Consider the following 24,965-nt stretch of genomic DNA (forward strand, 5'->3'; position numbering starts at 1 on the left):
GTACCATCTAAACTGGTGTTGAAACACTGAGGTCTTGGTCTGTGCAACTCTGTAATTGCCTATTTGATTTCCTGACAGGCAGGCCTCAGAATGTGAGAATAAGTAAAACATACTCATCCACACTAGTTCTTAGGACTGGCGCACCTCAGGGCTGCTGTCTCAGTCCCCTATTGTACAGTCTGTTCACACATGATTATTGCCAAATATGACAACAACAGCATCATTAAATTTGCTGATGACCCCACAGTGATTGGACTAATAAGTGACAGTGATGAGACGGCCTATGGGAGGGAAGTGGAAGATTTAACTATGCCGTGATAACAACCTCTCTCTAAATGTCAATGAGACAAAAGAAATCATTGTTGACTTTAGAAAGGTCAAAGGAAATCACATTCCTATTTCCATCAATGGGTCATCTGTTGAAATTGTGGACAGTTATAGATTTCTCGGTTTACACATAACAGGCACCCTCACATGGTCTCTCAACACCAATTTCATCCTCAAGAAGGGACAGCAGATACTCTATTTTCTGAGGCATCTTGAGAGTTTTGGTATGACTACCCAAACTCTTATGAACTTTTATCACAGTAGCATGGAGAGTGTCTTGACAGGCTGTATCACAGTGTGGTTTGGCAACCTGACTGCTCAGGACTGCTGACTGCTTTAAAGGACTGTAAAGGCAGCAGCAAACATCATTGGCATGGAACTACCACAACCTCATAATATTTACACCACTCACTGCCAAAGGAAAGCCCAAAACATAATTAAGGACACCAGCCACCCCGCTCATGTTCTGTTCTCGCTCCTTCCATCTAAAAAAAACATTACCGGAGCATCAAATCACACACCACCCATCTGAGTAATAGTTTCTGTCCACAAGCAGTAAGGTTGCTGAACAGCTGACACACCCATATGCTCCTTACATTGTTGTGTTATCGTGTACTGTATATTGTGTATATAATGTATGAATTGTGTACACAGCCTCTGTAGGTCTGTAGTGTTTCTTTTTTGGGGATGGTGTGCCCTTTGTCCTTGTGTCCCTTGTGTTAAGGCAGAGAGAGCAAGAGTGTCCCTTGTGTTAAGGCAGAGAGAGCAGGAGCACAAGAATTTCATTGTATTCTCAATATACTTGACAATAAAGTTGAACTTGAACTTGATTGGCAAATTCATTCCAAACCTACCAATATAGCCGCCATGCGGGATCTCTTGCACAGCACAATGGAATTCAGGTTGACAACAAACATGAGCGAGAGTGGAATGTACTAAAGACAACACTTACAACTGTTCCTGTACTTACCTATTATGATCCCACCAAAAGCCTCAAAGTATCCACAGCAAAGATGGCCTCGGAGTGGTTTTACTCCAGGCAGAAGGAGACGATTGGAAGCCTCCAGGTCCATGACTGAAGCTGAGGGTCGATATGCACGGATACAGAAGGAAAGTCTGGGCTTAGTATTTGGACTGGAAAAGTTCCATTGACATATATATGGACTACCCACCTTCACAGCCGAGACTAACCACCGACGGCTCATATCCATTATCAAAAAGAGCTTGAACAAGATGTCACCAAGGATTCAGCGCCTTATGATGAAACTGCAGCAGTATGACTTTGAACTCATATGCACTCCAGGCAAACCCAGTGTTTGTTAGCAGATACACCATCCCGGGCACCCACTGTGAGTCTTGTGAGCTCGACAGAAGGACATGTGGAAGCTCATGTCAACATGGTCACTGCCACACTGTCGGTGTCAAACCCAAAGTTACAGCAGATAGCTGAAGAGATGGCAAAAGATGCAGAGCTGCAGATTTTGATGGAAAATATCAATCATGGCTGGCTTAAAGGATCATGTCCAAAATACTACATGTCTAAGGTATGGTTCAAAGGGGTTATACTTAGTCTCTTAATTAATCACGGGTGTGTTTTGGGCGTAACATGAAATAAACCAATCGGAGTGTCTCCTTTTCCCTTTAAAAGCCGGGTGCGATTTGCACCTTGGTGGATTGCTATTATAATGGCGGACTTGTAGTAGGGAACAGTAGTAGGGAGTAGTTTGCCTTCAAGGCTTTCTGCCAGAATGCTTCGGTCTAACAGAAGCATTCAGTTAAGGTTTGGGATTATGTTGAGGGTTAGGTTAAGGTAAGCATTAGGTTAACACTATGTTAGGTTAAGTTTAAATAAGTTCAATGAATTTGGCAGGAAGCTCTGAGGGCAGACACTTCTCTGCTGAGGAAACGGATCTGCTCATGCGCCAAGTGAAAGTGCGCGAGCAGACCATCTACTGCAATTTCATTCATCATTACTACGATTAGCTAATGCTGATGATTAACCATTATGGCATGTTTTTTCTTTTTAATATCGCGTATTACGCACCTGCCTATGTAGGTGCCTATTACTATCTTAATGTGCCCTAAAAATAACAGTAAAATACTGCACCGTTGACTTAAGACCAGGTTTTTGTTCTGACTGCCTTTTCCAGAAATGTTTTTTCATTCGCCACACGAGTAATTCATATGTCACACAGATTTCATTTTAAATAACCTATATTTCCTTTTCACGAATAACAGACCAGCTTAGCATAAAATATGAACATTTAGACATTTAACATTTACAACTTTTAGAGGAAAGCACTACTTGCTGTTTTTATCACAACAGCAGTAAGGTCCTGGGTTCGAGCCCCAGGGTAGTCCAACCTTGGGGGTCGTCCTCTGTGTGGAGTTTGCATGTTCTCCCCGTGTCTGCGTGGGTTTCCTCCGGGTGCCTCCCACAGTCCAAAGACATGTAGGTCAGGTGAGTTGACTGTACTAATTTGTCCCTAGGTGTGAATGTGCCGGCCCTGCGATGGTCTGGCGGCCTGTCCAGGGTGCCTCCCCGCTTGCTGCCCAATGACTGCTGGGATAGGCTCCAGCATCCCCTCAACCCTGCGAGCAGAATAAGCAGTTTGGATAATGGATGGATAGAATATGTGAGACTAGCCTGAATTAATAACAGATAAAAAGCAACAAAACAAAAGCCATCACAGTCGGTCGGTGTTAATGTCAGTGACAGCCAATACAATATCGATATATACACCAAGGCTATAAGTGTTTTGGATAAAAATCAACATATTTTATGAGCCTCATCATACACTGAGATGCTGTGTCCATCCATCGAAGAGGGATTGCCATATTTTTAAGAAAGTCTTGTCTCTGCTGGCAAATTTATATCGTAGTCGCTCCATATGCAGTTCATTTTTCCGGATCTCTAAGACATTGCTGGAATGGCAGATTAGACTCGGACTTCCTGTGTCATAGAACGAGGTGTTTGGTTAACAGAGTGTACGGGCAAATAGCTTGCCCTTCATAATTATTTATAGCAGGGTTAAGGACCACTTACCCAAAAATAGCAAGCAGTGGGTTTGGTACTGGTTGAATCAGTTTGAAATTAGAGGGGCCGTTGACAGTGCTTCATGAGATTGATGATTAAAAAGGTGCATCAGCTGCCGTCGTGTGGTTTTTGTGTTAGACCGCATTGGTTGAGAGTTGAACGTCAACAGCAAAGCTCTCAGCTTATTGGTCGGCCTTCCTTCCCAATCCTCATCTATAGACTCGGAGCTGTGGGTTGTAACCAAAAGAATGAAATGGAAGAAGCAAGCAGCTACACAGTTGCAAAACTCACCTTCTTTTTTTTTTTAATATATATATGCGAGGGACTCGGTAATCTGGAAGAATATGGGGAGTACAGGCGCTGCTGTTGAGATGAGCTGGCTGAGGTGATTTAGGCCCTTGGTAGGGATGCCCCCACCCCACCCCCAACCCAAGGTCCTTCAGTTAGAGGTATACCAGGCATGGCTGGGTGGGAGGACATGCTGGAGGAAATACATCTCCCAGCTGGCCTGGGAATGCCGTGTGATTGTCTCAAAGACGCTGGGATGCCGGATGGCTTGGTTGCCTCAGTGACACAGAGTCAGAAAAGCGGCTTAAGAAATAGATGGACTATGACTTGTGTAGTCGTTCGGTGCCTCATTGCGTAGTTATTATGAATCTGTTACTGCTTATCTACGCTGTCCAATCGGCACCTATTGCATACCTGTTCGTCTTGGAGAAGACACCCCCCCCCTCCCAATGCTCTTACTGAGATTTCTGCTATCTCTTTCTGAAACCTTTTTTTTTGTGTGGAGTTTTTCCTTCAGGGTCTAAGGATAGAGGGTGTCACACATTGAAAGGATTGAAATGTGATTGTAAAGCCCTCTTGGACAAAATTGAGTTTTAGAGTTCTACGAACAATTTTGCCTTGACTTGACAGATGGGCAGGTAAGGAGAATTCAGCCCAACTTGTGGAAACCCCCCACCTCAAAATCCCAAAAGGATTTCCCAAACCTGTTTGGTCCTCAGACAGGAATCAAATCGGTGGTCAAGGTATGCTGTTTTTTCACAGTGGTACCATAAAAGATTTTTTGTTGTTGTTGTTTTGTAATGGCATATGAATTTGGGGTGGAATATGCAGGCAGTAGGCATGTTTTACAACAAATTTGCTGACAGGCAGAAATTGTCAAAGCTGCTGTCAAAGCTCAAGGCTCTAGGGTGTATTTGTACAGTCTGCTGTCCAAAGTTCAAACTCAGAATGTTTGCAGCAAGTGTGCTGCAGTGTTACGGGCGGTCAGTAAGAAAAACAGAGAGAAAAAAGTGTTTTAGAGCCACAAAACCAATGATAAATATCTGCTAGTGCACATCGCTTTGCAAAGGGCTATAGCTGTGTGTTAAAGTCTCCATAGTTCTGCTGTTCTGATAATGGGCTAAACCAATGTATGCAACACGGACTATAGGTGACAATGGGCTGTAGTTCTACAGTACTGGCTGCACATATGTGTAGTTTTCATTCTTCAGCTTACCTGTGAATGATGTATTTTTTTTTGACACATTTTTGACTTAAACCTTTCTGGATTTTCATCTCTAACATGGTATGTTACAGACGAAAATCCCCTTCACATTTTCCAGTTTGCCTCGGCATATTTAATGAAATTAAAAAGCGGTCCTAGAGTTGAGGCTACTACTTTGACGATTGACTACCGTTGACTACTATTGAATGATTAGTGGTTAAACTGGGGAAAAAAACTAAGCAAGGGTTTCAGGAAGACATGGAACTACCCAACTCCCAGTTGCATTACTTTATGTTAGGGCTGCACCACATATCGTTGCAGCATTGTCATTGCAATGTGCGCATGTGCAATAGTCACATCGCAGGACTTGTGTTGTGAAGTTAGGCATATTAACTCAAACGCCTCATGCTACAGCTTTTTGCTGCTTGATACAAAAGGAAAACATAATTTACTCTGGTTTAATGGTTCTTACACACACCGAGGTTGTTGCTGGTGAGTGACATGCAGGCTCTGCATGCACAGCAAACCACCAGTCACGATCATTCTTGATCAGTTTATCAAACAGCCAAAGCAGGCCTCGCTAGTCGTTGACCACAGCCTGAAAATGAGCGAGGAAGAGGAGGAAAATGCCGAAAAGGATGATTAGGTTCAAAAAGAAAAACGATCGTTGCCTACCAACACGGGTTCGAATCCCTGTGTTACCTCCGGCGTGGTCGGGCGTCCCCACAAACATAATTGGCCGTGTCTGCGGATGGGAAGCTGGATGTGGGTATATGTCCTGGTCGCTGCACTAGCGCCCCCTCTGGTCGGTCGGGGCACTTGTTCAGGGGGGAGGGGGAACTGGGGGGAATAGCGTGATCCTCCCACGCGCTACGTCCCCCCGGTGAAACTCTTCACTGTCAGGTGAAAAGAAGCGGCTGGCGACTCCACGTGTATGGGAGGAGGCATGTGGTAGTCTGCAGCCCTCCCCGGATCGGCAGAGGGGGTGGAGCAGAGACCGGCACGGCTCGGAAGAGTGCGTTAATTAGCTGGGTACAATTGGAGAGAGAGAAAAAATAAAAATGATAACAGTTGTATGGGTTTTTAAAATTTCTAATTATCCTTAAACCCATTTTTCCCCCTTCCCTCGTTCATTGTTGTTGTTATTTTGGTGAAGTGCACACTACATGTTGGGAATTTTGGGCCGTGCGTGTTTTGGAGAGCTTATTTCCAACCCTTGTCAGGGTATGTTTTTGTGCGCTGTTGATCCTTCTCTGCCTGCTCTGCAGTGGGCGTGCACAGATGTTCTCGAGATGTTCTGACCCAGTCGTCTAGCCATCACAATCTGGCCCTTGTCAAAGTCACCCAGATTCTTACGTTTGCCCATTTTTCCTGCTTCCAGCACATCAACGTCGCATCCCACCCCTTGACAGATGCCGTTGTACCGAGATAATCAATGTTATTCACTTACCTGTCAGTGGTTTTAATGTTTTGGCTGATCGGTGTATCTATCGCAGAAACAAAATATGGTAGTGTGAGTTTTTTCATTATCTTCAGCCCTACTTTATATTCAGTGAAGTTAAAGAGTTTTACTTGACCCAATCTGTTTTATTTAGAGATAAATGTCAAGCTGTTCTGGGCAAATTCCAGACAAGTTGAATCAGTTCACCACAAAGTTTAGTGGGAGAAATATTTCATCACTCATCTAACGCCCCTTTTCCACTACATGGTACTGGCTCGACTTGACTGGACTCGGCTTGCAGAGTGTAATTTTCCATTGCTATAACAGTACCCCCTCAGTGTAGCTGGTCTTTATTGTTTTTGGGTACTCGCTCCAGTTTGTTTGGAAGCTCGACAAAGTTGGTACCAGAAAAGTGGTAACGGTTACCAAAATGCGGGTACTTTCCAGTAATGGAAAATGAAAAAGTCCAGTCGAGTTGAGCCGGTACCATGCAGTAGAAAAGGGGCACAAGTGACCTTGTCAGTCTCAGCTGACCGCAGGTATCCCCACCCATATAAACAATACAGTAGAATAATGATAAAACCGGCGCTCTAACACCAGAGTAATAAGCAAAATGCTGTGACCATGAAGCTGGTGTTAGATCACCAGTTTCAGTACCTGTGATATAGACAGGAAAAAGTATGATTTGGAAGGGCGATCATAGCATTAAATCCTTATTTCCACCCCAAATCACTAAGAATGGCTTAATTTCTCCACAGGGAATAAAAAGTACTTTTTTACGCAATTTATTGACTTATTCATAATATTTATATTTTGGTACAAAAGTTGTCTGCTGTTGAATAAAATTATTCTTAGGCTTCTGAAGATTACATTTTCCACCGTTCATTTTTTCAGTTGAAATTATTTTCTGTAGTACAGTCAATAAAACAGCATCTTTGTTTTGTTAAAATCCTGGATGCATTTGTTCAGGAGAAAGCTAGATGTTACCTCAGAGTTGTTTGATGCAAGTTATCCCGCATTGAATAAGAAAGAATGGATAGAAATTTTCAATAAAGCTTCCTCAATAAGGCTCTTCATTATAAAAGTACCAAAATACATCCAGTTGGATGCGGGAAGTTAGCCAAGAAATCGAGTGTAGATTATTATGGGACAGCAATTATCAGTGTTGGAGAGACTACTTTTACTTTTATTTTTGAATTTATTTATTTTATTATTTCTAATGTATTATTTATTTTATTTTTAAATTGTAGCTTGCCAAGCTACAAGCTATCCGTGATATAAACTAGCTAAGCTACCCTTTTGATGAAAGTAGCAAGCTACACAATAACCAACGAAGAAAAGTAGCTGACCTACGCTGAAGTTACTTCATCAAATTCTGTTGGGAAAATCAACTGTGATGTCCTTTACTGCTGCAGCTGCTTAGTAGTATGCTTTGCTGTTGCTTGATGGAGAAAGTAGCTTGTTATTGGGAAAATAGCTAAGCTATACTGTCACACTACAGAATACTGTAGTTAAGCTGGTGGTGTCGCTACTTTTACCGAGCTACTATTCAGCATTGACATTTTTTTTTTTAATGGAATTTTCCCCCTTTTTCTCTCCAATTGTACTTGGCCAATTACCCCGAGCCATCCGGATCTCTGCTTCACCCCCTCTGCTGATCCGGGGAGGGCTGCAGACTACCACATGTCTCCTCCCATACATGTGGATTGCCAGCCACTTCTTTTCACCTGACAGTGAGGAGTTTCGCAAGAGGGATGTAGCGCGTGGGAGGATCACGCTATTCCCCCCAGTCCCCCCTCCAACAGGTGCCCTGACTGACCAGAGGTGGCGCCAGTGCAGCAACCAGGAGACATACCCACATCCAGCTTCCCACTCGAAGACGTGGCCAGTTGTGTCTGTAGGGACGCCCGACCAAGCTGGAGGTAACATGGGGATTCTAACCAGCGACCCCCGTGTTGGTAGGCAACAGAATAAACCGCTACGCTACCCAGACGCCTTAGCAGTGATCATTTACAGGAAATTTGGCTAGTTGCCCAGAAATGCCTGCAACCACAGGTAGTGTGTAAATTGGCTGTCATGACTTCTCAAAATCGTTTGCTCGGTCACCATTGGTACAGTTCTTTTTGTGGATGCGTGGTCATGAGTTCCTGTGTTAGAAGTTTGCCCAAACACATTTCTGTGTTGTCGTCCTCACTCGGGAAGAGCTGTGGCTAACAAGCCAACACAACCAGAACCAATGTGTTCTGGAAATACCTTCTAGTTTTTACAGGGGCGCTGTCTCCTTTCCGTGAACTGTGTTCAGGAGGCCTAATTTATTTACTTCTGCCCGAGTGGAACAAACACCGGAGTCGCATATTTTATATTTGTTGCATTTCTATAATTTGCTCAAAATTGTCTCAACGCTACAATGAAAACATAGTCCATGTTAAGATGAACTGGGATTTGCTCAGGGTTTAATTTAATACCACCAGCAGGGGCGAAGTTGTTTGAAGCAGACATTTTACGTCGTCTGTTGAGTCACTTTTATTCCATACACGTAAGCATTACTGAGACATTTCCTTACTTAGAGACTGCAGAAATAATTGTGTAAAAGGTATGCATCATTGAAAATGTATTTACTTTTATCATCTATTTTACACACTCTAACTTGTGCTAGACAAGTGTTTCCACTTCTGCAGTTGGGGTTTTTCAGGAGGTACAGTATGCCGGGTTACATTAGGAGTTGGCAGGAGTTCTTGTTTACTCCATATGTTTACTAGTCATGATGTCAACACTCTCAAATGTTCCTGCCCCGCTCTGTCCTGGATCTTAGCGGGCTTTCGGTGACTACTGAATGTCAGTCTCAGTGGGACCATAACTGTATACACGACTCCATTTCTGGTCCACCCCCTGCCTCTGTGCCTCTAGGTCTCTGACAGAGACTAATGGAGGAATGGATCCAGCTGGAAAAGCGTGCTGAAAATCCAGCTTTCAGCTATTATCACCCCTCCATATCCCTCCCTCTCGTCCCTTCCTTCCCCTTGCCTTTTTCTTCTCCCTTGTTTCTTTTTAACAGATGTCTTTCCTCTGTGAGGGCTTTAAGGTCTGGAGCTGAAGTAATATGTTTTGGCAGATCTACGGTGTGGTTTGTATTAAGCCGTACAGAGCTAGATGTCAATCAGCAACTGTTTGTTTTCCTGCACACAAACACTCGGTGAAATGTCGAGTAAATGAAGGAGAGACGACGGCTTAAGAAGCCGGCATTGTGTAAAGAAGTCAAGATGCCGGGTGTTAATAATGCTGCACAAAGTGTGCGAGCAAGATGTTGACAGCAGGGCCTCTGAGAAAGCCCAGCAACATACGCATGCTCTCCTTGTCTGTTAACTAGTAGTGAAAACCAACTTGTTGTACGGGTTACACTCATGCCGTTTTGTAAATAATAGGCAATAAGCTAATTATATGAATATTTAAAGCAATATTTTAAGTTTTGCTATCATTAAATGACCATGGAAAGGTGAAATAGTTGCTGGAATATTGAGAAATTTTCTTGAAAATAAATAAATAAATAAGTAAAATTCTTGAAAGTTAAAAAAAGGGGAAAGGCTGAAAGAAGAAGATTCTTGAAAATAAAAACTCTCTAAGAAATAGAATTTATACTTTAAAAGTCCTCTGAAGTGGTTTTTAGAGCACTGCAAACCTAAAATTCAATAAACATCTGAAGTGGAAAACAGGGTCAGGTAGGATTTAGTGGGGGGAGGCAGTTTGATTTGATGAACAACCAAGCCACTGGGCATTTTGAGAGGAACGTGGACGTCGATATGCTATTGGCAAGTTTCAGTTCGTTGGTAGAACATCGCTCGTCTTCTCTCGAGCTCGCTCTGAATCACTGGACATTTTGTGAATGTGTACACCCGCAAATGCTGAACGGCCTTACTAAAAAGATGTTTTATTGAATTTTATTTTATTTAAGAAGATAAAAATATTGGGCCTCATTCATCAGTCGTTCGTACGTACAAATTTGTTCTTACGCACCCGTGGAATTTTTTAGCTCTCAAGATTGTCCGACAGTCAGCAGCAAGGCCTGATGGTTATTTGTAATTCCTTCCCCCTAACATTTGTTGTCTATCTCTTGTAATGAGACATCACCCGGGCCTGCAAAGACATCAGTGTTAGCCAACTGGTGTCTACATTCAGGGGTTACCAGGTTCTACACTGGTCTCTGAGACAAACTTCAGGGCTAAAAATTTCACAGGTGTGTAAGAACAAATTTGTACGTATGAACGATTGACGAATGAGGCCCATTGTTCTTATAAACTGTTAAGTTGAAGTGATTTTTTTGGGGGGGAGCTCTAGAACATAGCATTAAACACATGTAATTTATTTCCCCCAGATTTTTCCCCCTTTTTGTCCCCAATTGTATTCGGCCAATTATCCCACTCTTCTGAGCCCTCTTGGTCGCTGCTCCACCCCCTCTGCTGACCCGGGGAGGGCTGCAGACTACCACATGCCTCCTCCCATACACGTGGAGTCACCAGCCGCTTCTTTTCACCTGACTGTGAGGAGTTTCACCAGGGGGGACGTAGCGTGTGGGAAGATCACGCTCCCCAGTTCCCCCTCCCCCTTTAACAGGCACCCTGGCCGACCAGAGGAGGCGCCAGTGCAGCGACCAGGACACATACCCACGTCCGGCTTCCCACCTGCAGACACGGCCAATTGTGTCTGTAGGGACGCCCAACCAAGCCAAAGGTAGCACGGGGATTCGAACCAGGATCCCCATGTTGGTAGGCAATGGAATAGAACGCCACGCCAGCCGGACGCCCAAACACATGTAAATTTAGTGCAGATAAAAAGAAGTAAGGAGAATGAAAACACATTTGTCATTTCATGGGACCCTCAGAGAAAGACAGTGGGGGACACACTGCCTGTAAAACAGAGGAGCTGCAGTTTGAGGTTGATGTGGGGCTGCTATTCAGTCACTTGATTAGCCACGGGCAAGTTAGTCCTCTGATCAGAAGTGGAACTAAAACCAAAGGAATAAATCTCATTAGCAATAATGGCCAGCTCCATCCAAGTCAGTAAGTAAATAATCAGTTTTTAGCTCATGGAGAGAGTGTTAATCTATGCATGTTTCTGGATATTAGGTTGAGTTTCACATGGAATACGTCGTGTCCCTTTGAATTGGGCAGAATGATGGCCCAGTGATTAGAGACAGGATGTGCTTCAATTGGATCGTCTGATTTGAAGTCCTCACATAGACAAGCATTTTCCCTTGTGACGAAGACCCCTGTAATCTCTCAGGCCATCGTGAGTAATCACGAAACTCAATTACTAAAAATCCTCGATTTAAAATTTGCTGCCTTGAATCTTCGTTTCGTATCTTAATTCATGTCTAAACATGCCCGGCAGGAGAGCTGAGATGAACAAAAGGCAGGAGCAACAAGAAAACAAAACAGGAAACGTCCAAAGTCTGCAGCTAAAGTGCAAAGGCACTGCAGTAATCTGCAAGCAATGCAAAGCTGAACTTGCTCATCACAACAACCCAACGTCCACACTGTACCAGCTCGACAGAAAGCACCCTGCCTACAATTTTATAACGTTATTTGATTGGCACCTTCTGTCCTCTCTATGGCCACATCTACACAGCAGGTCTCTGATGCGACTTTCTGCATATATCCGATTTTTTTTTTTTTTGGGCTGCCTGTTTACACCTACTCTTAAAAGTGGCCCACATCCAGTTCCTGTACGAACACCATGTTAACCCTTCGGTTTGTGCTTGAAATAACCTGCGTGCACAGGCCTACACAAGAGTTTGATCACCAATGTGGAAGTAAACAACCACTCGTGAACACCGCGGCATTCCAGATGTGAGAGCATCGCATTTTGTCTGCTCTGTGGTCGTTCACAGCCACCTGAAAAATCTGATCTGTGTGGTTACATGAGTTGCACGGCAGCCATTTTGCACCAGAACGCTCACCACACATCAGCTTGAGGTGGAGAGGGAGGAGTCATTGAGCCAGTTACATGGGGGGATGATTAGGTGGCCAAATGGAGAGAGCCAGGTTGGGAATTTTGCCAGGACACTGGGGGACCCCCTACTCTTTGCGATAAGTGCCATGAGATCTTTAATGACCACAGTGAGTCAGGACCTCGGTTTAACGTCTCATCCGAAGGACGGCATCTCCTGCACAGCACAGTGTCCCCATCACTGCATTGGGGCATTGGAATTTGATATTTGTTGTTTTTATTAGGACCAGAGAGAAGATTGCCCCCTACTGGCCCACCAACACCACTTCCGACAGCAACTCAGTTTTTCCAGAAGGTCTCCCATCCAAGTACTAGCCAAGACCACGCCTGCTTAGTTTCCGTCATGTGGCAAAGCCAGGGTACATGTTGGTATGGCTGCCGGGATGGCAGCCATACTATTACTATCCCCGCAGCCATATTACTTCATCCATCCATTATCCGAACCGTTTATCCTGCTCTCAGGGTCGCGGGGATGCTGGAGCCTAACCCAGCAGTCATTGGGCGGCAGGCAGGGAGACACCCTCTATCCTTGTCAGTTGTTGTTGGAGGCTGATGAGGTGTGCCCTCCTTGATGCAATGCCACCTGCCAGTCCCACATTTGCCAAATGTTCCACACAGTTTAACGGGGCCATATGTAATATTTTGGTTTTGTTGAAGTATAATATGACTTGTGAATATCAGCAGGCGTTACTGAATGGCACAAATTGAAAGGAAGATAAATTGAGTCCCCTTGCACAAAGACTTCAGCGAACAACATCGCGACTGTAGCACGTGATACTTACTGAGGACTTCCGAAAGTGGCAGATGTCTGTAAACGTGCTTCTTATCTGCTGGATTTTTATATGAATTGTTATTGTCTTGCTTTGATTTGTTGCTGTTCTACACATCTTAGAACGACTAGGACAGGATTCAGGTAGAATTGTACACAGGACCTTTAAGCACAAATACACCGTCTATCTACAGTCTCTGAACCCTTGTAAGATGTATAGTTTTTAAGATGTGTAGCTTTTAAGATGTATAGGAGAGATGTACGTCAGCTTTGACAGCAGTTGATGCACAATATCAGAAGTATTGCAGATGAAAATTGATTGGGGCGGGGGGGGGGGGACTACAACCAGAAAGACAACCCATGAATTGTCCTTTTCTATCTAAAAACTACTCAGGTAGGGCGTCCGGGTGGCATAGCGGTCTATTCCGTTGCCTACCAACACGGGGATCGCCGGTTCGAATCCCCGTGTTACCTCCGGCTTGGTCGGGCGTCCGTCCCTACAGACACAATTGGCCGTGTCTGCGGGTGGGAAGCTGGGTGTGGGTATGTGTCCTGATCGCTGTACTAGCTCCTCCTCTGGTTGGTCGGGGCGCCTGTTCAGGGGGGAGGGGGAACTGGGGGGAATAGCGTGATCCTCCCATGCACTACGGGGGTGGAGCAGCGACCGGGACGGCTCGGAAGAGTGGAGTAATTGGCCAAGTACAGTTAGGGAGAAAAAGTATGGGGGGGGGGGGGGGGGGACTACTGAGGGAAACTGCAGGTAATCATTTGTTGACGTTACATTCTGTATCACGCTGTGCATCTTTAAGGGGTCCTAGACCTAAGGGTTATTAAAGGTCATTATTTTTTTCCTTATCTCAAGGGGTCATGTTTGGTTAAATTAACCAATAAGGGATAAAAATTGGTTTTAAAGGTCAGCATGTGCTGCAGTGGGACATTAATTCACAGAGGATAACCTTTAATTTTGGTTGATTGCTAAACGAATGTAGAGAAACTGCCTCAGTGCCGTCACCAGAAACCTTTTAACTCTGCTGATCTGCACCGTTTCCTCCGTTTCTCTCCCCTCTGCAGTCGCCTGGACGCCAACCACATCACCGCGGTGCCGGAGGAGAGCTTTAAGGGGCTGCAGCAGCTTCGGCACCTCTGGCTGGATGACAACAACCTGACCGAGGTTCCCGTTGGCCCTCTGAGGCACCAGGCTAACCTGCAGGCTCTGACGCTGGCGCTCAACCGCATCTCCCACATACCCGACAACGCCTTCACCAACCTCACCAGCCTGGTGGTCCTGTGAGTTGTGCTCAGTATTTACTTTCGTCACCACCTCACCGAGAAAAGTCCAGTCCAGACGTTGGCTGTATAGCAGATGTTCCTCAAACAAACAAATAAATAACCTGATAACGTCAGAAACGGCCTGCGGGAGTCGCTGCAGGTGAAACGAGTATTACTAATATTTACTGAATGTAGTTGTGTGTTGGTGAAGAGGAGGAGAGCTTCCTCGACATCCATGTTACCACTCAATCCAGAGATTTTAATTAGCGAGCCGACCCAAGCAGAAGCCCCGATGTCCTTGATTAGAATGTGTCTTTGGTCAAAACGACCAGGCCGGTCATTTTGACCGTTTTGGATTTTCAAAGTTTCACGATTTTGTGGGGGGAGATACAGACCTGCCGCTCCCTGAATGCTCCTAAAACTGCATATCAATTGCAAAAAAAACAAAAACAAAGTTGTGATAAGATCAGAGGTGGAAAACCCGGCTTCGGAAAGTAGAAGTCCTAACCAGGTATTTGCTCCACCCATGGACTAAACCAGCTGATTTCACTAATCAGTTCTCCTACCTGGCTGCAGTGTTGTGCTAATTAGAGTCAGCTGGTTTAGTGCGTGGGTGGAGCAAATACATGGTTAGGACTTCTACTTTCTGCAGTGGATTTTTCCACCTTTGGACCTAAAAAGACTGGGGGGGTCAAAATGACCGCTCGTAATTTGCGTGTGATTCGGCGCGTCACGTCACCATTTATGACGTGTGTTGGTCGCGTCATTTCCTTCGTGAAGGTCTTTGCTCTTTCCTAGAAGCAAACTAGCGTTCTCCAGTGGCGAGAAACAGTTTAAACTTGATTTCTGATTATTTCCAACTTGTCTGGTTACAGACACCATTGCAGACGCACCATGACTACCACCGAGGCGTTGCAGTATTTACAGGCATTGGACAGCGGCCATTTTATTTATTTATTTTGAGGGAGGGGGATCTCCCCCCCCTTTTCTCCCCCTTTCCTCCCCCTTTTTCTCCCCAATTGTACCTGGCCAATCACCCTGCTGCTCTCTGAGCCATCTCAGTCGCTGCTCCACCCCCTCTGCCGACCCCGGGGAGGGGAGGGGGGGGGCTGTAGACTACCACATGTCTCCTCCAATACATGTGGAGTCGCCAGCCGCTTCTTTTCACCTGACAGTGAGGACTTTCACCAGGGGGATGTAGCGCGTGGGAGGATCACGCTATCCCCCCCCCTCCCCCCGGTTCCCCCTCCCTCCTGAACAGGCGCCCTGACAGACCAGAGGAGGCGCCAGTGCAGCGACCAGGACACATAACCACACCCGGCTTCCCACCCGCAGACATGGCCAATTGTGTCTGTAGGGACGCCCGACCGAGCCGGAGGTAACACGGGGATTCGATCCGGCGATTCCCGTATTGGTAGGCAACGGAATAGACCGCCACGCCACCCAGACGCCCCGAAGGCGGCCATCTTAAATTGTCTGGAAAAATTGTATTTCTGCTGTTAAAATGTTAATTTTGGTGTCAGCCGTTTCGTAACAGACATGTGCAGGGCATTGATGTGTCAGTTGGGTGTTTATCTTGACAGACCGTAGCGTTTAGAAACCGGCGGTCGGTGTGGCGCCCGTGTCGGTTTCAGGTGGGCGTGAAACCCGGTCGTTCTGGTGGTGATGGTGAGGCTGGGTGTAACAGCTGTGGTCAGGGCACGTGTGTGCCGATATGTTTCGGTGTGAGGTAGCGCAGGGGCGAGTCTCAAGTCGAAGGCTAACATTTGTAAGTGGAAAGACACACACACACACACACACACACACACACAGATGTTGTGTGTCAGTTAGTTAGTGTCAAAGGCTGGTCAGTAGCGTCACACCATCGAGACAGTTTTTAAAAAATATATATTGAAAAATAACCTCAAATCCTCAAAATCAAATGTGTTTTATTTCTCCGTGGCTCCTTTTAAGCAGAAAAGGACAGACGGTACCGCGTCAGGGAGCGGCAGTGCGGCAGGAGAAAGTACAGTTTCTTCATGGGAGCTGTTGTGCGTTTTCGCAGACACGCTGAATGGAAACTGCTGCACTAGAATAAACAGATCAGAATAAACAGGAAGAAAAAAACCTTGACTCCATTAAGCAGGGACTGTCCCCCAGCAAACACACACACAGACACACACACACACCTATACCACACACCGTATTTACTCATCACACCCCTCGTCACTGGAAATCCCTTTTACCTTGTGGAAGTTGTACGTTACATTTTATGTTTTATACATTTGTTATTTTGCTTTGAGTGTAAAACTCTGCAAGTCAGACGTTTGTGAGGAGTCGGGTGCAAAGCTGTCTTTGTCTTCATGTCTGCATGTCTCTACCTTGCAGGCACCTTCATAACAACAGGATTAGGGAGATAGGGGAGGACTGTTTCACTGGGCTTGTGAACCTAGAGACACTGTAAGTACTGTTTTACTTGATCTCTCTCCCTCCCCCTCCGTCTCTCTCTATCTCTCTGTTGCTCTCTCGCTCTCTCTCTGTCTCGCTCTCCGTCCCTCCCTCCCCCTCCGTCTCTCTCTATCTCTCTGTCTCGCTCTCCCTCCCTCCCTCCCTCCCGCTCTGTCTCTCTCTGTCTGTCTTTCTCTCTCGCTCTCTGTCTTTCTCTCACGCTCTCCGTCCCTCCCTCCCCCTCCGTCTCTCTCTATCTCTCTGTCTCGCTCTCCCTCCCTCCCTCCCGCTCTGTCTCTCTCTGTCTGTCTTTCTCTCTCGCTCTCTGTCTTTCTCTCACGCTCTCCGTCCCTCCCTCCCCCTCCGTCTCTCTCTATCTCTCTGTCTCGCTCTCCCTCCCTCCCTCCCTCCCGCTCTGTCTCTCTCTGTCTGTCTTTCTCTCTTGCTCTCTGTCTTTCTCTCACTCTCTCTCTGTCCCTCACTCTCTCCCTCCCACCCTCACTCACTCTCTCTCTCGGTCTCTGTCTCTCCCTCTCTCTCCCTCACTCTCACCCTGTCTGTCTGTCTGTCTGTCTGTCTGTCTGTCTGTCTGTCTGTCTGTCTCTCCCTCCCTGTGTGTGTGTGTGTGTGTGTGTTTGAGCTTGAACAAGTGAGCTCCCCACCCACCTCCACCGCAGTCCTCCGGACGTCAGTGTGTCCACTTCCCCCTTTAATTGCTCCAGGATAAATAGAGCAAAGTCCGTGATGCTTATCAATTCTGCCCTCCCATTGTTCACTTCCTCCTGCGACTGTTGCCACAAAGCATGACACATCTTTAAGCTCCAGACCTGACCTAATAGATAATGGCTACCAACGCTGCTCGGCTTACGAGCCCTTTTCACAGTACAGCGACAAACGTTGTTCATATTATATGTTACTCATACCCTCCTCAGTCAGCCTCAGACAGGCCAACATCTCGATGTGGTGGGGTTTATTTCGGCTGACATGTTCACGTCTGACTGGCCACATGAGTACACGTACCTATCGCTGCTGAATACCTGCTTCATAGAACCAAATAGCTATTCAGTGTGTAATGTCAACATGAGGCGGCTCTCTGACGGTTATTAAAGTGTATTACATTACACCTCTGCAGAGACGAGTGGACTCGACATTATTTTATGCAAACTATACTCATCCAATTAACTGTAATCTCATGATTACCGGTATTCTAAAAATACCGTGCTCGGCATTGTGCTCGCCGGTCTGCAACCCCTCCTGCATGCCGGCATGAGAACTTAAGGGAGTGTTCTCATGGGTGTTCCCGCATCTTATGCTACATTACCGAAGGTGCTGATGAACTCGAGATTGTTGTTTGTGTAAATTGTATTCATCTGATAAGCAGTAACCTCGTAATTACTATTCTAAACGTAAGGCTGTGCTCTTTAACTCTTAGAGACGCTGCTAGGTGTGCCTCCAGACCCTGCTGGATGTGCCGCCTTCTGTGGTGCCCTCAACAATACCGCTTTCTCAACACCCGCTTGGGTGTTGTGTCATCCAGTGTGATAAAGCAGTGGGATGAAACCGTGAGAGGTATCTGACTTCCTGTTTCCCTTTTCTCTTCCCAGAGACCTCAACTTCAACAACCTCATGGTTTTCCCCAAAGCGATAGAGGCCCTCCCAAAACTCAAGGAGCTGTGAGTAATGTTGTCTTGCCTCGCTCGCCTCTCTCCCCTCAAGGAAGCGTTTTGTATTCATAAACCTTATCTCGGATACAGGTAATTCAGATTCAGCCGGTGCATTGGGGTGTGAAGATAAGAGCCAAAAAAAAAAAAAAAATCTGTTCTCTGGAAGAAATGTAAATTAGTGCTACGTCTCTGGGGCTGTGGATTGAGATGTTGCAGATTCAGATGGAACGATTACGACGGAGTCTAGAAGGTTCCCATTAACAGTCCACGTAGTCTGATTTGTTTGCCATCCTTCTTGTTGTATTTCTTTCCGACTGTACCCGTCAGCGCTGACGCAACGACACTGATCCACCCTCATTTTAATAGATAATGTGACGAGCTGAAGTCACATTCTTCAGGTTGGGCACCTTTTTCGGAGTCCTTCACAATTGTTGTCAATTGAATCGGAGCATCTGAAGCCTACTTAACCAAATTTGCTACACCCAGCATCTTAATTTTTTTCCGAATGCTCCACTTTTTTTTTTGGTGTTGCCACTTTTTGTTCGAAGAGGCTGCATTCGTCAAATGTCACTTCTTATAAACTGACCAATCATAGTCTGGATGGGGGGGGGGGCACTGAATGAAAATGGATGACACTAACAACCAGAAAGAAACAATACAGTAGTATGAAATTTGGTTGGGGTTATGATCAATAATGTCATGCGATATATAGAAAAATCCACGTGATGCGGTTCATTTGACCAATAATGAAACCAGCAGCGGAACATTCATAATGGATCTGTTTGATTTAGGTATGCCAGCACATCTAGCAGCATTGACGGACAGGCAGACAGAGCCAGCACAAACAGTTGTCAATAGTACTGTTCCTTATCAGACCTACAGCCGACAGAGCCATTATTAATGTTATTAGCTGCAGCTGTGTTTATCCTGCTATGCCTACGTCACACAGTACCAAGACCAGCCTGCCATGTTTTTAACCTTGACATGGGTTTTTACCTGTAGATGTCGGCAAACTCACTATAATGGTCCGGGGTTTAGTTCCTCTTTAAACAAATAAACACTGTGAGTCATCAATACAGCTTTTATCAATTGTGTGTCTGCTCCAGAATGTAAAGATTGCCATGCACAACTGTAGCATTTTCTTTATAATTATTTGTAGCTTGATTAAAAATGTGTTATTCTTCCTATTATCAGTTGGAATGTACAGTGACTTCATTGCACTATGTCATATATTACATTCACAAAACCCCAGACTGTCCCTCACAAACTGTTCTCTTTCTGCAGAGGCTTCCACAGCAACGATATTGCTTCCATACCCGAAGGAGCGTTCCACAACAACCCTCTGCTGCGCACCATGTAAGGTTACTCAGAACCCGGCTCTCCAGCACTTCCATTAAGTACTGCAGACTTGGCATAAAAATAGGTGGCACGTGTTCAAATACTGATATGTTAGCGATGCATGCGTGCACATGCCGTAACCAAAATCCACCCCCCCCCCCAACCAGACCCCTCACCTCAAGATCTATAGTTTCCACCTGTAGATCTCAAGGCTATGAAAAGATGAATGCCCAGAAGATGGTGCCATTCCCATGTAGTGTTATAGTCACCCGTCTCACAGTATTGTTTTTTTTTTTAATGTCTTCACCTCTTTCTGTCCCTCCAGCCACCTGTATGACAACCCTCTATCCTTTGTGGGCGCCTCGGCCTTCCAGAATCTCTCTGACCTACACTCGCTGTAAGTACCATCGCCGGGAGCGATTCATAACACGTGGGCGTCAACGACTCGCTGCTTAGCTGTGAGCTCTTTGGAGGTGCTGAGTGCGAGTGGCTGGTGCCAAAAATGGCACATTTACACACGGCTTGAAGTTTCTTTGCTTTTCAGCCGCTATGTCCGAGTTTGAGTAAATATTGGCGTTACAGCTGGTGCTACTCAATATTAGGTTTTAGGTAAAGTAGGACGTTCTGTGCACATATTAATAGCCCCCATAAAGCGTTTTGCAGGCATGTATACATAGATAAACATTTTTATAGCGGCTGAATTGGCGAGAGGGTGTGGGGTTGTGTGAGATTGTACAAGTATAAATGTCCATATTGGAGGGTATGTGTATAAATATCCAGGTTGGAGTGTATGGACTCTTTTGTTGTTTTCCTCTCTGTTTCTTTTCCCTTTTTTTCCACTTTAGTTTTTATTGGTATTTTCATTATTTAACAACAAACAAACCCTAAAATGAAACACAAAAAAGTAAAAATTAAAAATACATTTTGTTTGGGAGTTACAATCTTAGTATCTGATTCTGATTCGCTATTCTGATTTCTGAATAATGTCCATTTCAGCCACTTTTCTTCTAGTTATGCTTCTTGTAATCTCAGCCTATGTGTCAGTTTTTCCATTACATAGAGTTCCTCTACTACCTCTAACCATGGATACTGGGTCGGAGATCCACTTTACCCCATTTCCTTATAATAGCCTTTTTACTAGCTATAACAGTATTTTGACCAGATATCTATCTGTTATGTGTACATTTCCTTCGGTGAAATTACGCGGCTATCGCACCATGTAGCTCATAGGGATATCCTATCTTAGCATCTTTTGTAAAGTTTTGTGTACCGTTTTCCAAAACGTCGATATTTTGTGACATTTCCAAAATACATGTGAGTGGTCTGCGTCTAATATTCCACATTCCCTCCAGCATGGGAGGTTTGTGTTCAGATATTTACCCTTGACCTTGGGCATGATATTAAAAAAAAACAGATCACATTTTTCCAAGAGAATTCCCTCCATATCCGTGAATTTCCAAGAGAATTCCCCCATATCCCTGAATTTCCAGGAGAATTCCCTCCATATCCATGAATTTCCAAGAGAACTCCCTCCATATCTGTGAATTTCCAGGAGAATTTCAAGAGAATTCCCTCCATGTCTGTGACTTTCCAAGAGAATTCCCTCCATATCTGTGAATTTCCAGGAGAATTCCAAGAGAATTCCCTCCATGTCTGTGACTTTCCAAGAGAATTGCGTCCATATCCGTGAATCGGTGGAGTCTGTTTCTTTTCTTAATATGGAGTAAGCAACATTTTGGAGAAAAACTGTTTTGTAGGTAAATCTGCAATAAAAGCAGTGTTTGTGTGACTGCCTTGCGTAAAGCGTTGCCTTCTTGGCAAGCCAAACGATATGCCCACCTGTTATTCATATCCCATCATGCTTTGGACGCGAGGCTTATCACAGAGGTATTTTCATGTGTGGTGATGTTTGTTTCAGGATGCTGCGTGGGGCCAGCATGATGCAGGACTTTCCAGTCCTCACGTGGACCAACAACCTTGAAAGCCTGTGAGTGAATTCGGACCCTGGAAGTTGTTTTTTATTGTAAAACAGATGTGCTGAAATCGTTTTAAATGTCTGTTTTACTCATGCTTCGGGCCATGTCAGCGGTGACTGATCTGTTTTTTTGTTTTATTCCTACTTGCAGGACCCTGACAGGCACCAAGATATCGTCTGTCCCCACTGATCTGTGTGAGGATCTCAAGTTGCTGCGGACGCTGTAAGGAACCGTTCTGCTGCGTCTCGTCCTGTAGTTCATGTAATAGGTCACAAATAGTTTTGCATGTTAGGAAGACTCACGATAACCTGGCTTTTACTGTGAGGCCGTAGGAATTTAACGCTAATCGATGCCCTGAAGGCAAAAGACTGGTTCTGTAACTCCTTAAGATATCATGACGCCTCCTTTTTTTTTTTTTTTTTCCGCTACTCTGAGTTTGTAAAAAAGTCGACATAGCCGGTGTGGACGAGACTTGAATGCCAGTTGGTTTGGAGATTTAACATCACTAGAGACTGCTGCTTCTGGTTTCAAGGTCAAAGGAGTTTTTTCACAGCTGTTAAAGTAACATGCTAGGGCGTCCATGTGACGTGGCGGTCTGTGCCGTTGCCTACCAACATGGGGATTGCCGGTTCGAACCCCCGTGTTACCTCTGGCTTGGTCGGATGTCCCTACAGACACGATTGGCCATGTCTGCAGGCGGGAAGCCGGATGTGGGTATGTGTCCTGTTCACGGCACTAGCGCCTCCTCTGGTCGGTCAGGGTGCCTGTTCGGGGAGGAGGGGGAACTGGGGGGAATAGCGTGATCGGCCGGCAACAGACTCTAACCAGGTGACGTGTTGCATCCATTGCCATTCATCTTCCCCTTGGGTTAATTTGCCCTGTGAAAGCTCCCCCCAACCCCCTCAGTCACCCTTGCTGTACAACCCCCTCAGTGACCCTCGCTTTTCTTAAGTGATTAGGTTGAGTAGTTGGGTGTCTGCATGTTTCCAGTTGTAGCCACAGTGTTTGCTAGCTGGTCAGGATGAGCTGAACAGCTCTTTTGGTCCAGCAGGTGTTCGATCCCTGCTGCAGTACCATTACCAGCACCAGTACCGTTAGCTACCCAGCACACGCCACAGCCAACACTAAACCATGTTGACAGCGATTTGGTTATCTCGTTTGACAGCTCAAGTGTCGAAATGTTGTATGTAACTCGCTTTATTCTTGGGTGTTTACTTTTCTGTACCAACAGATTAGAAGTTTTTTTTCCCCCACTCTTAAAAAAATTCCCCTTCACCTGTGATGGAGTCCATTATTATTCTTGTTTATTTATGTCTGAGGGCTGCTGGACGCTGGATAGTCACATGGAACTTGGATTTTGACAGAACCGTATTGTTTGTTTTCATATTTGAGTGGCTTTTTGTATTTAATTTCTCCCCTTGACCACGTAAAGTGTTCTCAGCTTTTAGTTTCGCATAATTAACTGTGCTCCAAATCCATTTCTTTTTTCTTTTCTTTTTATTCCCTCCCTTTTTTTTCCCCTCGCAATTGTATCCGGCCAATTACCTCCCTCTTCCAAGCCATCCCGGCCGCTGCTCCACCCCCTTTGCCGATCCGGGGAGGGCTGCAGACTACCACATGCCTCCTTGGATACATGTGGAGTCACCAGCCACTTCTTTTCACCTGACAGTGAGGAGTTTCGCTAGGGGGACGTAGCACATGAGAGGATCACGCTATTCCCCCCAGTCCCCCGCCCCCCGAACAGTCGCCCCGACCGACCAGACGAGGCGCTAGTGCAGCAACCAGGACATATACCCACATCCAGCTTCCCACCCGCAGACACGGCCAATTGCATCTGTAGGGACGCCTGTGCAAGCCGGCGGTAACATGGGGATTCGAACCGGCGATCCCCGTTTTCGTAGACAACGGAATAGACCGCCACGCCACCCTGACGCCCTCCAAATCACTTTCAATGAATGGGAACTCATAATTGCAAAAACGTTTGAACCCGAGCTGATGTTCTTACGCCAGCTCTCAGTTTCCGTATGTGTGCGTTGCGTCTCTGCTCGGTGCAGCTGCACAGCACCCAGGCTGCTCATGACTGATTATAACCTGAGCCTGACCGCACTCATATCAGGGTTTTTTTTAAATTCTGATAATACATTAAAAAAAAAAAACGTTGTGAAACTGTAGTCACATAGCTTGTCCAGTCTGCCGAACACTGACTCTGTGTGTTTCCCTCCGTCAGTGATCTGTCCTACAACGAGATTATGGAGCTGCCGTCCTTCCAGGGCTGTGTCAAGCTGCAGGAAATGTGAGTGCTCAAGATGCTGACGGTCAAACAGACAATACGTATGAGGATGACTGATGATTTCACGTCATTGAAATGTAGATTTTCTGTTGGTCAGACACAAACATGCGACTGACTCACTTCAGTTTGTTCCCCTGTGCTCCCTCAACAGAAGCCTGCAACACAACCGCATTCAACAAATTGACCGAGATACTTTCCAGGGTCTGTCTGCTCTGCGTTTGCTGTAAGTCTTCTCCGTTAGCTGCACAAATACTCATACACATAAAGCCAAAGGCGAAAAGTTGAAGAAAAAAAAGAGGGACATATTGAATTATTAAAATGATTAAATTATTAAATATGTGGACTGTGAGCATGTTGTGCTGCGGTTTTCCACAGAGACCTGAGCAGGAATGACATCACAACCATCCACAGAGATGCTTTCCTTTCCCTCACCACACTTACAAACCTGTGAGTATGAGCTGTGTCGTCTCAGTTGATACGGGGGTTTACGGCGTAATAACCAGGACGGTAATAACATGCAAATGAAGCTTCAGAGCTCCGTTGCTGTTTTTAATCACTAAAATTCTTACATTGCATGTTTTCTTTTCCTGTCCTTGCAGGGATTTGAGTATGAACTCCCTGACTGTGATTCCAACAACGGGACTCACCGGCCTCAATCAGCTGAAACTCTCAGGAAATACGCAGATGAAAAATATTCTGCCTGCAAAAAACCTACCCAAGCTCAGGTGAGAACAAGGACTGTGTACAAAGGTGACTCATCAGCATCACTACGGGCGGCAGGGGGAAGGTGGGTAGGTGTGCAAGGGGAGAGTCACAGTCGACACAAGGTGTGTGGATGGACTGAGATGATTTAGAGAGGAGGAGGAGGATGGGCTGGCCAGATCTGTGGAGCATGGTGGATAAATTTGATTAAATTCGTTATTGGAGCAATT

General features: G+C 45.5%; 1 protein-coding gene across 1 annotated transcript in view; it reads left to right on the top strand.

The window, feature by feature from the left end:
* lgr4 (leucine-rich repeat containing G protein-coupled receptor 4) overlaps positions 1–24,965 on the top strand; it is a 65,446-nt gene that overhangs the window by 31,979 nt on the left and 8,502 nt on the right. Inside the window, exons 5-15 of the mRNA XM_056278610.1 lie at positions 14,141–14,356; positions 16,706–16,777; positions 18,370–18,438; positions 19,714–19,785; positions 20,093–20,164; positions 21,686–21,754; positions 21,894–21,965; positions 23,971–24,036; positions 24,185–24,256; positions 24,409–24,480; positions 24,633–24,758. Of these exons, the coding sequence (XP_056134585.1) occupies positions 14,141–14,356; positions 16,706–16,777; positions 18,370–18,438; positions 19,714–19,785; positions 20,093–20,164; positions 21,686–21,754; positions 21,894–21,965; positions 23,971–24,036; positions 24,185–24,256; positions 24,409–24,480; positions 24,633–24,758 (978 nt within the window). The remainder of the gene's footprint in view (positions 1–14,140; positions 14,357–16,705; positions 16,778–18,369; positions 18,439–19,713; positions 19,786–20,092; positions 20,165–21,685; positions 21,755–21,893; positions 21,966–23,970; positions 24,037–24,184; positions 24,257–24,408; positions 24,481–24,632; positions 24,759–24,965) is intronic.

The sequence above is a fragment of the Lampris incognitus genome, chromosome 4, assembly GCF_029633865.1.
Source record: "Lampris incognitus isolate fLamInc1 chromosome 4, fLamInc1.hap2, whole genome shotgun sequence".
Lineage (NCBI taxonomy): Eukaryota > Metazoa > Chordata > Actinopteri > Lampriformes > Lampridae > Lampris > Lampris incognitus.